The following is a 13595-nucleotide window of genomic DNA, read 5'->3' on the forward strand; positions in this document are numbered from 1 at the left end:
TCAATTGGTAATATTCATTGTGGTCTTCTTCTAATGCCTCTTAAGGGGAAAGTAATCTAAAAGTAACTCAAAGTAATCAGATTATGCTACTGAGTTTGGGAAATCTAAAAGTTACTTACTGAAACTGTAATGGATTACATTTGGAAAGTAAGCTACCCAGGACTGAGTGTAAACATAACACACTAAAACATTCAGTATGGGTAGGGTTCATATGGAGGCAAATTTATTTCTAGACAATTTTTGTGTTTTCTCATTTTCATTTAGATGAGGGTGCAAAATGAGCTTTCACTGAACTCACATCAACAAACAGAGCATAACCCAGACCAATCCAGCCATGGACACACACCACATAACCCAGACCAATAGAACATGTATAGGAACAGTCGGGGGAAAGGTCATGGAGGAAATGAAATATGGAACATATCTATATCATTCATTAATAACAAATACCTCACATACTTTCTCATCCTCTCTGACCATATTGACACCTTGACCATCTAGTGATTACAGAATTGATATTTCTAAACAAACCACATGGGGGAGCCAGTATCCTTCATTTCTCTGTTATGGGACAACGTGGTTGCTGGGTTACTTCTATTACCTCTGTATTTTTTCATAACTATGGCCATGTTCATGCAAAAGCAGACAAAAGCAGAGGCTACAATTCAATGAAAATAGTGTTCACAATACACAGCTTACATTGTCTAACGTGTATACACCATTTGACAGTCTAAAGAAGTTCAATAAGATTCATTTGACAAATACAACTGAATTTAAACACCAAATTTGACAGTTTTCATATAATATCATATCATAACAGTAATCTCAAAAGACTAAAAGCCACTGCAGAATTGATTAAGAACTAAATATATAGTTAGTTATATTTTGGACAAATACATTATGCTCCAGTAAAGCATCACACCACAAGCAACATGGCAACACGTGAACATCATGTGTTGCAGACACAGTCCTATCGCTTTGAGAAACACATACTGTATATAATATACACACACGGTGATTAGCAAATCTCTCACTCTATCTTCAATAATGAGCCTATGGAGAGCTTAAATACATACTGTCATTTACACCATGATAACAGAGGCTCAGAGACTAGGAATAATCTAATGATTTATAGATGTTACAATTTACACAGATTACTCCATTTCTAGACTACCAAACTGGAGTGAAAACCTATGGCACTAAATAGGGTTGAAAACATCAAATATTTTACACCTTTACACACATAGGGCAAACTCAAGTTTTGCCACTACCATTTGAATGCATGATTTACGAGTTACGCATGGAATGTATATCTCAAATGAGTATTTTTCCCATCGAACAGACTTTCTGTAGTTTTTTGTAGTTGTTATTCGCGGGTCGGGTGCTGTACACTCAGGGGGAGGGGGAGTAGTATGTCTTTGTGGGAGGCGGATCCAGCAGGAAGGAGGGGCTTGAAGTTGACTTGATAATCTATGGACCCTGAGGAGGAGACGGGATAGGAGTGTCTGGAGACGCTGTGAAGAGAGAAGGGGGATGGGAAAGGGGGGAGATGGTTGGGAGAGTGAGAGGGAGAGGGGGGAGAGAGAGAGGGAGAGGGGGAGATGGAGGGGGAGAGAGAGGGAGAGAGAGAGAGGTGAGCCACACCAGAGGGACAGAGAGAGAGATAGACGAGCCACACCAGAAAGAGAGAGAGAGAGAGAGAGAGAGAGAGGGACAGAGAGGGGCAGAGAGGGGCAGAGAGGGACAGAGAGACAGAGAAAGAGAGAGAGAGACACAGAGAGAGAGATGAGCCACACCAGAGGGACAGAGAGGGACAGAGAGGGACAGAGAGGGGCAGAGAGGGACAGAGAGGGACAGAGAGGGACAGAGAGAGACAGAGAGAGAGAGAGAGAGAGAGAGAGAGAGAGAGAGAGAGAGAGAGAGAGAGAGAGAGAGAGACAGAGAGAGAGATGAGCCACACCAGAGGGACAGAGAGGGTAATATGGAGCAGTCGTGGTTGCTTGCCAGTGAATGCCCATGAATCTTGCCTATCTGAGGAACAACTTCATGTATGTGTGTGTGTGTGAATCTTACCTATCTGAGAAGTGTGTGTAGCAGGCATGGCGCTGATGACCAGAGTGTGTCCAGTCAAAGGGTCCTGGGCTAACTGGGTGTGGCCTGATTGGTGCAGGTGGGCGGGCTCTGATGCCAGACCTGGAGACAGGCAGACAAACCAGCCAATCAAGACACAGGAGAATATATTTACCATTAAATGTACCCTCTACTACTCACCTCCAAGTAGCGTCATAACATCTATATTACTTAACAATATTATTAATGTGATGTTATCATACAACCACCTCCCAGCAGCATCTCCTGCAGTAGGTTGTCTATCTTGGCCAGGCCACAGAGTTTAACGAACTGCAGTTGTTCTATCATCTGCCAGGTGATGGACTGTAGAGTAGGCAGCAGTAGCAGCAGCTCTCCAAACCTCCCTCTGGAGTCATACTGACGGTCGTTAATATAGTCCTCTAGACTCATCTGGACCTGCAGACGCATCGCTTTGATCTTAGACGGGTCACACAGAGACTTGACATCTGGAGAGAAGGAGAGATGGACGGATGAAGGGATGGATGGAGAGGGAGAAAATGTATTGATGAATGATATGAAATGAATGTGTGAAGACTTATGGTGTCCGGGTGGAACAAAAGGAACAGAGAACAGTCACATGTCAATGATTAACAAAACTATTCAAATTAACTTTGTTCAGTTGAATAAATAAAGCTATTGTGTAGTGTGTGTGGTGTCTGTGATGTGTATGGGTGTGTGTGGTGTGTATGGGTGTGTGTGGTGTGTATGGGTGTGTGTGGTGGTCATGTGTGTGTGGTGTGTGTGGGTGTGTGTGGTGGTTATGTGTGTGTGGTGTGTGTAAAAGTGTGAAAATACAGTATGGAAGGTTGCCTGGTTCGGGAAACGTTCAAGTGCTTTACCAGGGTCAAAGAAGACGAGTGCCTTGAGAGCAGCATACTCATGGTCGTCTATCTGGATGTTCTGGAAGGGCAGGACCAGCTCACTTAGAATACGGTTAGGGACACGACCGATCTCTGGCTCTGCACTGCTACCATGGATCACACACCCATTACCTGGAGAGGGAGAGGGATCCGTGTGTGTTTTGGGAGGGGGGTTGAGAGTGTGCTTTCCACGTGTTATAAGGGAAGTACTGTTTGTGTGTGTCTGTTAGTGATTCAATAAAAATAAAAAATGGGGGTTGACAGCTAGTCTTTCTAGGGTCCGACACATAACGAATAAAACATTACAGACAAAAGCCTATACAATTTACATACAGTACATTTAAAAACATTAAAATGTAGTGTGTGTGTGTGTGCATCTATCAGTTACACATACTGTACATGTCAGTACATACACACAGCTAGTAGGTCACATGGGGTAGAGGCGTTGTGCCGTAAGGTGTAGCTTTATCTGTTTTTTAAAACAGGTTTGCTGTTCACTTGCGCTATGTGAAATGGAAGGGAGCTCCATGCAATCATAGCTCTGTATAATACTGTACATTTCCTTGACCTGGGGACTGTGAAAAGACCCCTGGTTGCATGTCTGGTGGGATAAGTGTGTGTGTCAGTGCTGTGTGTAAGTTGACTATACAAACCATTTGGAATTTCCAACACATTAATGTATATAATATATGTATGTGTCTTATTAAAAAACAAGAAGTGATGTAGTCAGTCTTTCCTCAACTCTCAGCCAAGAGAGACTGGCATACAGAGTATTAATATTAGCCCTGTGATTACAATGAAAAACAAGTCGTGCCGCTCTGTTCAGGGCCAGCTGCAGCTTAACTAGGTCTTTCTTTGCAGCACTTGACCACAAGACTGGACAATAATCAAGATAAGATAAAACTAGGGCCTGCAGGACTTGCTTTGTGGAGTGTGGTGTCAAAAAGGCAGAGCATCTCTTTATTACGGACAGACCTCTCCCCATCTTTACAACCATTGAATCTATATGTTTTGACCATGACAGTTTACAGTCTAAGCTAACACCAAGTAATTTAGTCTCCTCAACTTGTTCAACAGCCACACCATTCGTTACCAGATTCAGCTGAGGTCTAGGGCTTATGGAATGATTTGTAACAAATTCAATGCTCTGAGTTTTAGAGATGTTCAGGACCAGTTATGGTCAATGATATCAAAGGCTGCACTGAAATCTAACAGTACAGCTCCCACAATCTTCTTATTATCAATTTCTTTCAACCAATCATCGGACATTTGTGTCATTGCAGTACATGTTGAGTGCCCTTCTCTATAAGCATGCTAAAACATTTGTGTCAGTGCAGTACATTGTCTGTTATTCATTTGTACAATGTGTGTGTGTTAGTACCTGCGTTGTGTGTATGTACCATCACTTACTAACTCATTATTTATATAGTTTTACCATCTACAAATCATCTGTAGGGGCAATGCAAGTAATGTGTCTTCCATGTATTTTCATCTTTGATAAGAAGTGTTTAAGTCAGAGGCCTCCATAGATAAAGCCTTGGTCAATGATTATCAGGGTATTTAACAGTCTTGCAGGGCAACGACCTGTATGGCAGGTTTTGACTGGGTGTTACTGAGGCATAAAGGAGAGGTGATTGGTGAGTTCTTACCAAGGAGCAGGAAGTCCTTATAAGGCATTGACCTCTTGGCGACCCCAAGTAGAAGGTGTTCCCCTGCATGAGCTCTGAGCAGACTCACCTGGACAAACACACACACACACGAAACAAAGCACACACACACACACGAAACAAAACACACACACACAGCATGAGAAACAATGACATGAGTGACCAAACACCGGCTACAAACATCTCAGCCTCATTTGACTCTCAACCATTAGCTACGGACTGAAGCCAGAAACATTACTTTGTGTTTCTGGAAGGTCACAGGCACATTCAAAAGGCTTTAGTTGAGTCGTGGCAAAACTTTGACAACCACTGTTTTGTTTCAGTCCAGTTCCAGTCTCTTCTTGGTAGTCATGTAGCTGTCCTAGCCTAGTCAGGTTGTGTACCAGTTCCAGTCTCTTCTTGGTAGTCATGTAGCTGTCCTAGCCTAGTCAGGTTGTGTACCAGTTCCAGTCTCTTCTTGGTAGTCATGTAGCTGTCCTAGCCTAGTCAGGTTGTGTACCAGTTCCAGTCTCTTCTTGGTAGTCATGTAGTTGTCCTAGCCTAGTCAGGTTGTGTACCAGTTCCAGTCTCTTCTTGGTAGTCATGTAGTTGTCCTAGCCTAGTCAGGTTGTGTACCAGTTCCAGTCTCTTCTTGGTAGTCATGTAGTTGTCCTAGCCTAGTCAGGTTGTGTACCTGGTCGTCCAGGGGCAGCTCTCCGAAGGCAGGAATGTACTTGGCCCATTCCACTAACACAAGCAGCTGTTGTCTCATGGAGTCACAGACATCCCCCATACCAGCTGACTTCTGTTCTGACACATCTACTGCACCCCTGGGACTGGATGCACTGATCTACAGAGAGAAGTGAGCTGTCATACAGATGAATGGAGACTCTCATGATGATTTTAACCACCTTCTACATGATTACTTAGAGCAATTGTATTTGTCCTCTGTGTGTGTGTGTGTGTGTGTGTGTGTGTGTGTGTGTGTGTGTGTGTGTGTGTGCGTGTGCGTGTGCGTGTGCGTGTGTGTGTGTGTGTGTGTGTGGATGTGTGTGTGTGTATGTGTTACATGTTGAGACAGGGACTCCGCCTGGGCCAGAACAGTGATAGGTAGGAGATCCTGATTGTCCTGAATGCTTCTTCTGGAGCTGATACGATCTCTTTCATTCTGAACCGCTGAAATACACACACACACACACACACACATCAGATGAGATATATCACTATGATATTACTGTGTTAACATTTCCCACAGCTAGGGTGGAAGACTAACAACCGCATGGATCTGGATAGATTCAAGTGCCCCTGAATTTGCTGATACCATCATAGAAAAAGAGCTGTGTAGAGAGGTGAAGTCAAACGTTAACCAATAGCAGCCTTGAACAACATGTCTGAAAGGCACATGATTTGGATGTCATTAAACTCTATGCCAAGGTTATAGGGCCCATAAACACACACACACACACACACACACACACACACACACACACACACACACACACACACACACACACACACACACACACACACACACACACACACACACACACACAATCCTTCTCTGATACACCTCATAAACACAGCGTTCTCTGAATAATTACTTCTGGTTTATAGCAGAGTTAGTTATAGACTCCCAGACTCCCAGGGCTAGCTTCAGCCTCCCAGCCACCCAGCATCCATAGTTTCAGCCTCACATCCACCCAGTATCCCATCGTTTCAGCATCCCAGCCACACACCATCCATAGCTTCAGCCACCCAGAATCCATATTTCAATCTCCCAGCCACCCAGTATCCACAGTTTCAGCCTCCCAGTCACCCAGCATCCATAGTTTCAACATCCCAGCCACCCAGTATACATAGTCTCAGCCTCCCAGCCACCCAGTTTCCAAAGTTTCAGCCTCCCAGCCTCCCAGCTTCCAAAGTTTCAAAATCCCAGCCACCCAATATTCATCATTTCAGTTTACCAGCCACCAAAGCATCCATAGTTTCAACATCCACCACCCAGTAGCCTCCCAGCCACCCAGGTTCCTTCATTTCAACATCCCAGCTACCCAGCAGACATAGTTTCAACCTCCCAGACACAAAGTATCCATAGTTTCAGCCTCCCAGCCACCCAGCATTCACAGTTTCAGCCTCCCACTCTCCCAGTGTCCATAGTTTCAGCCTCCCAGTCACGCAGCATTCATAGTTTCAGCCTCAAATCCACCCAGTATCCAAAATGTCAGCTTCTCAGACACCAAGCATCCACAGTTTCAGTCTCCCAGCATCAAATAATTCACAGTTTCAGCCTCCCAGCCACCCTGTATCCAAAGTTTCAGCCTCACAGTATCCATCGTTTCAGCCTCCCAACCACCTTGTATCCAAAGTTTCAGCTCCCAGTCACCCAGAATCCATTTTTTCAGCCACCCAGCATCCATAGTTTCAGCCTCCCAGCCACCCAGTATCCATACTTTCAGCCTCCCAGTCACCCAGAATTCTAAGTTTCACCCTACCATCCACCCAGTATCCATAGTTTCAACCTCTCACAACCCAGTATCCATAGTTCAGCCTCCCAGCCACCCAGAATCCATCATTTCAATCTCCCAGCTACCCAGCATCCATAGTTTCAACCTCCCAGACACCCAGTATCCATAGTTTCAGCCTCCCAGCCATCCAGCATTCATAGTTTCAGCCTCCCATCCACCCAGTATCCATAGTTTAAGCCTTCCAGTCACCCGGCATTCACAGTTTCATCCACCCATCCACACTGTAGCCATAGTTCCATCCTCCCAGTCACCAAGCATCCATAGTTTCAGCCTCTCAGCAACCCAGTATCCATAGTTCAGCTTCCCAGCCAACCATAATCCATATTTTCAGCCTCCCTGCCACCTTGTATCCAAAGTTCCATTCCCAGCCACCTATAATCCATCGTTTCAGCCTCCCAGCCACCTTGTATCCAAGGTTAATGCTCCAAGCCATCCAGAATCGATACATTCAGCCACCCAGCATCCATAGTTTAAGCCTCCCAGCCACCCAGTATGCATAGTTTCATCCTCCCAATATCCATAGTTTCAGCCTCTCATCCACCCAATATCCATAGTTTCAGCCTCCCAGTATCCATCATTTCAGCCTCCCAGCCACACAGCATCCATAGTTTCAACATCCCAGCCACGCAATATACATAGTTTCAGCCTCTCAGCCTCCCAGCATCCCTAGTTTTAACATCCCACCCACCCAGTATCCATAGTTTCAGCCTCTCAGCAACCCAGTATCCATAGTTTCAGCCTCTCATCCACCCAGTATCTATAGTTTCAGCCTCCCAGCCACGAAGCATCCATAGTTTCAGCCTCCCAGCCACCCATCCTCCATAGTTTCAGCCACCCAGAATCCAAACTTTCAGCCTCCCAGCCACTCTGTTTCCATAGTTTCAGCCTCCCAGCAACCCAGCATCCAAATATTCAGCCTCCCAGCCACCCAGCCACCCAGCATCCATAGTTTCAGCCTCCCAGCCACCCAGCATCCATAGTTTCAGCCTCCCAGAAACTATAGTTTCAACCCCCCAGCCACCCAGCATCCATAGTTTCAGCCTCCCAGCCTCCCAGTATCCATAGTTTCAGCCTCCAAGCCACCCAGTATCCATAGTTTCAGCCACCCAGCATCCATAGATTCAGCCTCCCAGCCACCCAACATCCATAGTTTCAGCCTCCCAGCCCTGATTACCTCCACACACTGACTGCTTCACTTTTCCTCATGTAATAAGTTGAATTTGCGAGTACAGAGTTAGTGCTGGGCACGAACAAAAGTCTGTACATTGATGGTATTGTATTGATATTCAGTAGTACTGGTTTGATGTGGCCAACCTTCTTTCTTCATGCCAGCTCTGAAACACTGGTGGAGCCTGCAGAACCGACACTGGTTCCTCTTGTCCTTGTCGACCACACACTGACGGTTAAACCTGGAGACGCACAGACAGATACACATACAGGATCCCTGTCAATATCTGAACTCTATGGGCCTTCCTTGTAGTTCTGTTCATTCCAGCATTACCAACTAGTGACTTCTCTACTTGCAGCAGTGTAAGGATTACTGTGACGTTAACATCTCATATTATGTCTATTGTTATCATAGACATGGGCTCTGGTGGATGCAGCTGTAGGCTGAACACACACACACACACACCTACCTGCAGGAGTAGATGTGGTTCTTGCGTATGGAGCGTCTGAAGAAACCTTTACATCCGTCACAGCTGAAGGCTCCATAGTGTTTCCCTGTAGCTTTGTCTCCACAGATAGCACAGTTACCGTTCACTACATCTGCCTGGGACAGGCCCGGCTCCGCTGGCATACTGTCTAGAACACACACATTACCCAAAGACTAGGTTAGCCTGCTGAGCTTAAGTCTAGGTGTTAGTGGAGGGGAGCTAATGCACACTTTATGGTCACAGTAAAGGTTGCACGCACGCACGAGCGCACACACACACGCACGCACGCACGAGCGCACACACACACATCCTTCTGGCATCAGAAAAACCTCTTCAGTTCAAATAGGGAAATCAGTCATTCGTTTTGTGCATGGGAAATCAAGGCGTCTTGACAGAGGAAGAGAAGGACAGGGACTCTATAGCTTTGTGGTAGCTGACTGCTATCTGCCTATTACAGTATGGGGGACAGTGGGAACTAGTTTGATTAGGACAGCTTTGGGTGCTTTCATCTGGTTTATTTGTTGAAATTGTGGTGTTGTTGTGCCTAGTGGTTATTTTTTTATTCTTCTTGTTTTATTTGTAATGTACATTTTTCTTCCTGTTTGTGTGAAAATGTTTGTACTCAGGGCACTATTGGGAATGACACTCTGGTCTCAATTGGGCTACCCTAAATAAATAAAAGTTAATACAAAATCTAAGATAAATGTGAAAGACAGCAATAATTATAAACCACACTCCAAAACCATGTTATCTAGGATTTTTGTATCTACATGGCATCAAATCAAAGTGTATTTGTCACATGCTCTGAATACAAAAGTTGTAGACCTTACAGTGAAATGCTGACTTACAGGCTCTAACCGATAGTGCAAAAAAAGGTATTAGGTGAACAATAGGTAGGTAAAGAAATAAAACAACAGTAAAAAGACAGGCTATATACAGTAGCGAGGCTATATACAGTAGCGAGGCTACATACAGACATCGGTTAGTCAGGCTGATTGAGGTAGTATGTACATGTAGATATGGTTAAAGTGGCTATGCATATATGAGATAGCAAGTCAAGAGAAGGTGCCTCAAAACTCTAGAACCAGGCCAAGTCACAACCCCTGCAGACCCAGACTGAGAACAAGAACCAGTATAATGAGACAAAGACCCAGGCCACATGTGGTCTGAAGTGGTCTCAAGACCAAAACCATCAGATCACATAACAACAAATATAACAAACACAGGAATATATCTAATCTAAAGTAATCTGTGCATTCATGTCTCTACTCACACCAGACATATTCCTGCATACACCAACCATGTCCAAGGTGGAAGAATACATCTTGACAATGCCAAAGAGAATAAAGTAAATGTTTGACCAACTTCCCTTTAATATTCCTTTTATCAGTCGTGTTGAGATGACATCAGTGGATGTCCCAACTTCTTTTCATACTGTAGACCCACAATAAACCTGTCTTTATGACACATTGCAGATACCTATCGAAACAGACCTCTTATCATTCATGGATTATGAACGAATGGATAAATACAATATTCAACTGTTTTTTTAAGTGCATTAGGGATTGTGAGTGTATAAGCAGAATGACAAATGACAGTCATCAATGTTATTCAGATAGGTGAAGCTGCTCTAATTTAGCCCCATGGAGCTTGATGGCAAAAATAATTGTGTGCATATTTTGGCAATTTGATTGTGTTCTCCACACCGCATTTCTCCACATCACATTTTAAGCCATCAGTGTGCATTACAGAGCAATTATCTATGGAAATACAGCCATGGAGCTGGTTGGCGGCCATATTGGAAAACTGCCGCCCTAGAAAATCAAATCAAATTGTATTTATCACATGCTTCTTAAACAACAGGTGCAAATGCTTACTTAGTTAATGCTTACATCCCAACATTGCAGAGAGAAAAATAATGAAAACTTTTGTTAAACATGAGGAATAAATACACAACGAGAAATGATAAGTTGGCTATTTACACAGTCGATGTGCATAGGTATGAGGTAATTGAGGTAATATGTACGTGTAGTTAGAGGTAAAGTCACGATACACAGATAATAAACCGAGAGTAGCAGCGGCGTATAAATGGGAGTGAGGAGGGTCAATGCAAATAGTCTGGGTAGCCATTTGATTAGCTGTTCAGGAGTCTTATGGCTTGGGGTAGAAGCTGTTAAGAAGCCTTTTGGACTTAGACTTGACACTCTGGTACCGCTTGCCGTGCGGTAGCAGAGAGAACAGTCTATGACTAGGGTGGCTGGAGTCTTAGACAATTTATAAGCACCGCCTGGTGCCAACGTCATGACACTGGTATAGAAGTCCTGGATGGCAGGAAGCTTGGCCCCCGGGATGTACTGGGCTGTACGCACTACCCTCTATAGTGCCCTAAGGTCAAGAGGCCGAGCAGTTGCCATACCAGGTGGTGATGCAACCAGTCAGGATCCTCTCAATGGTGCAGCTGTAGAACTTTTTGAGGATCTGAGGACTCATGACAAATCTTGTCCTATTCACGACTGTCTTGGTGTGTTTGGACCATGATAGTTTATTGATGATGTGGACACCAAGGAACATGAAGCTCTCAACCTGCTCTACTTCAGCCCGGTCGATGAGAATGGGGGCATGCTCAGCCCTCCTTTTCCTGTAGTCCATGATCATCTCCTTTGTCTTGATCACGTTGCAGGAGAGGTTGTTATCCTTGCACCACACCGCCAGCTCTCTGACCTCCTCCCTATAGGCTGTCTCATTGTTATAGGTGATCAGGCCTAACACTGTTGTGTCATCGGCAGTCCTGTAGCTTAGCATCTGCGTCATCTGACCACTTCCGTATTGAGCGAGTCACTTGTACTCCTTGCTTTAGTTTTGCTTGTAACCAGGAATGAGGAGGATAGAGTTATGGTCAGATTTGCCAAATGGAGGGCGAGGGAGAGCTTTGTATGCGCCTCTGTGTGTGGACTAAAGGTGGTCTAGAGTTATTTTCCCTCTGGTTGCACATGTAACATGCTGCTAGAAATGAGGTAAAACGGATTTAAGTTTCCTTGCATTAAAGTCCTCGGTCACTAGGAGTGCCGCCTCTGGATGAGCATTTTCTTCTTTGCTTATGGCCTTATAAACTCTTTGAGTGTGGTCTTAGTGTCAGCATTGGTTTGTTGTGATAAATAGACAGCTACGGAAACATATAGATGAAAACTATCTTGGTAAATAGTGTGGTCTACAGCTTATCATGAGATAATCTACATCAGGCGAGCAAAACCTCGAGGCTTCCTTAATATTACATTTCTTGCACCAGCTGTTATTGACAAATAAACACAGACCGCCACCCCTTGTCTTACAGCTGTTCTATCTTGCCGCTGTACGGATAACCCAGCCAGCTGTATGTTATCCATGTCGTCCTTCAGCCACGACTCGGTGAAACATAAGATATTCTAATTTTTATGTCCCGTTGGTTGGATAGTCTTGATCAGAGCTCATTAAGTTTATTATCCAATGATAGCATGTTGACTAATAGGACTGATGGTAGAGGCGGATTACCCACTCGCCGTCGGATCCTTACAAGGCACCCCGACCTACGTTCCCAATATCTTAGTCTCTTGTTCATGCGAATGACGGGGATTTGGGCTTTGTCCGGTGTCTGATTTAAATCCTTTGCGTCCAACTCGTTAAAGCAAAAATCTTTGTCCAGTACGAGGCCTACCACTGTTGTGCCGTCAGCAAACTTAATGATGGTGTTGGAGTTGTGCGCTGTCATGCTGTCGTGGAAGAACAGGGAGTACAGGAAGGGACTAAACATGCACCCCTGAGGGGCATCTGTGTTGAGGGTCAGCGTGGCAGATGTGTTGTTGCATACCCTCACCACCCTAGGGGTGGCCCATCAGTAATTCCAGTATCTAGTTGTGGAGGTAAGTGTTTAGTCCCAGGGTGCTGAACTTAGTGATGAGCTTGGAGGAACAATGAGCTGTAGTCAATTAACAGTATTCTCATATAGGTGTTCCTCTTGTCCAGGTGGTAAAGGGCAGTGTGGAGTGTAATAGTAATTGCATGGATCTGTTGTGGTCGTATGGGAATTTGAGTGGATACAGGGTGTCTGAGATGATGGTGTTGATGTGAGCCATGACCAGTCTTTCAAAGCATTTCATGGCTAGAGAAACAGTTTAATTTGGAAGTTTACATATACCTTAGCCAAATACATTTAAACTCAGTTTTTCACAATTCCTGACATTTAATCCTAGTAATAATTCCCTGTCTTAGGTCAGTTAGGATCACCACTTTATTTTAAGAATGTGAAATGTCAGAATAATAGTAGAGAGAATTATCTAATTCAGCTTTTATTTATTTCATCACATTCCCAGTGGGTCAGAAGTTTACATACACTCAATTAGTATTTGGTAGCATTGCCATTAAATTGTTTAGCCTGGTTCAAATGTTTTGGGTAGCCTTCCACAAGCTTCCCACAATTTTGGCCCATTCCTCCTGACAAAGCTGGTGTAACTGAGGCAGGTTTGTAGGCCTCCTTGCTCGCACACACTTTTTCAGTTCTTCCCACTAATTTTCGATAGGATTGAGGTCAGGGCATTGTGATGGCCACTCCAATACCTTGAATTTGTTGTCCATAAGCCATTTTGCCACAACTTTGGAAGTATGATTGGGGTCATTGTCCATTTGGAAGACCCATTTGCGACCAAGCTTTAACTTCCTGACTGATGTTTTAAAATGTTGCTTCAACATATGCACATAATTTTCCTCATCATGATGCTGATCTATTTTGTGAAGTGCACCAGTCCC

The 13595-nt window shown here is 44.4% G+C and overlaps 1 protein-coding gene across 1 annotated transcript in view; it reads right to left on the bottom strand.

Moving 5' to 3' along the window:
* Positions 1 to 201: 201 nt before the first annotated feature.
* LOC120050934 (hepatocyte nuclear factor 4-gamma-like) overlaps positions 202 to 13595 on the bottom strand; it is a 28759-nt gene continuing 15365 nt past the window's right edge. The window contains exons 2-10 of the mRNA XM_038997474.1: positions 8799 to 8964; positions 8476 to 8570; positions 5706 to 5812; positions 5331 to 5486; positions 4640 to 4727; positions 2970 to 3122; positions 2340 to 2576; positions 2074 to 2193; positions 202 to 1514 (exon numbers count right to left, since the gene is read on the bottom strand). Coding sequence (XP_038853402.1) covers positions 1471 to 1514; positions 2074 to 2193; positions 2340 to 2576; positions 2970 to 3122; positions 4640 to 4727; positions 5331 to 5486; positions 5706 to 5812; positions 8476 to 8570; positions 8799 to 8959 — 1161 coding nt within the window. The 5' untranslated portion in view covers positions 8960 to 8964 and the 3' untranslated portion in view covers positions 202 to 1470. The remainder of the gene's footprint in view (positions 1515 to 2073; positions 2194 to 2339; positions 2577 to 2969; positions 3123 to 4639; positions 4728 to 5330; positions 5487 to 5705; positions 5813 to 8475; positions 8571 to 8798; positions 8965 to 13595) is intronic.

Source organism: Salvelinus namaycush, chromosome 7 (assembly GCF_016432855.1).
Source record: "Salvelinus namaycush isolate Seneca chromosome 7, SaNama_1.0, whole genome shotgun sequence".
NCBI classification, from domain to species: Eukaryota; Metazoa; Chordata; class Actinopteri; order Salmoniformes; family Salmonidae; genus Salvelinus; species Salvelinus namaycush.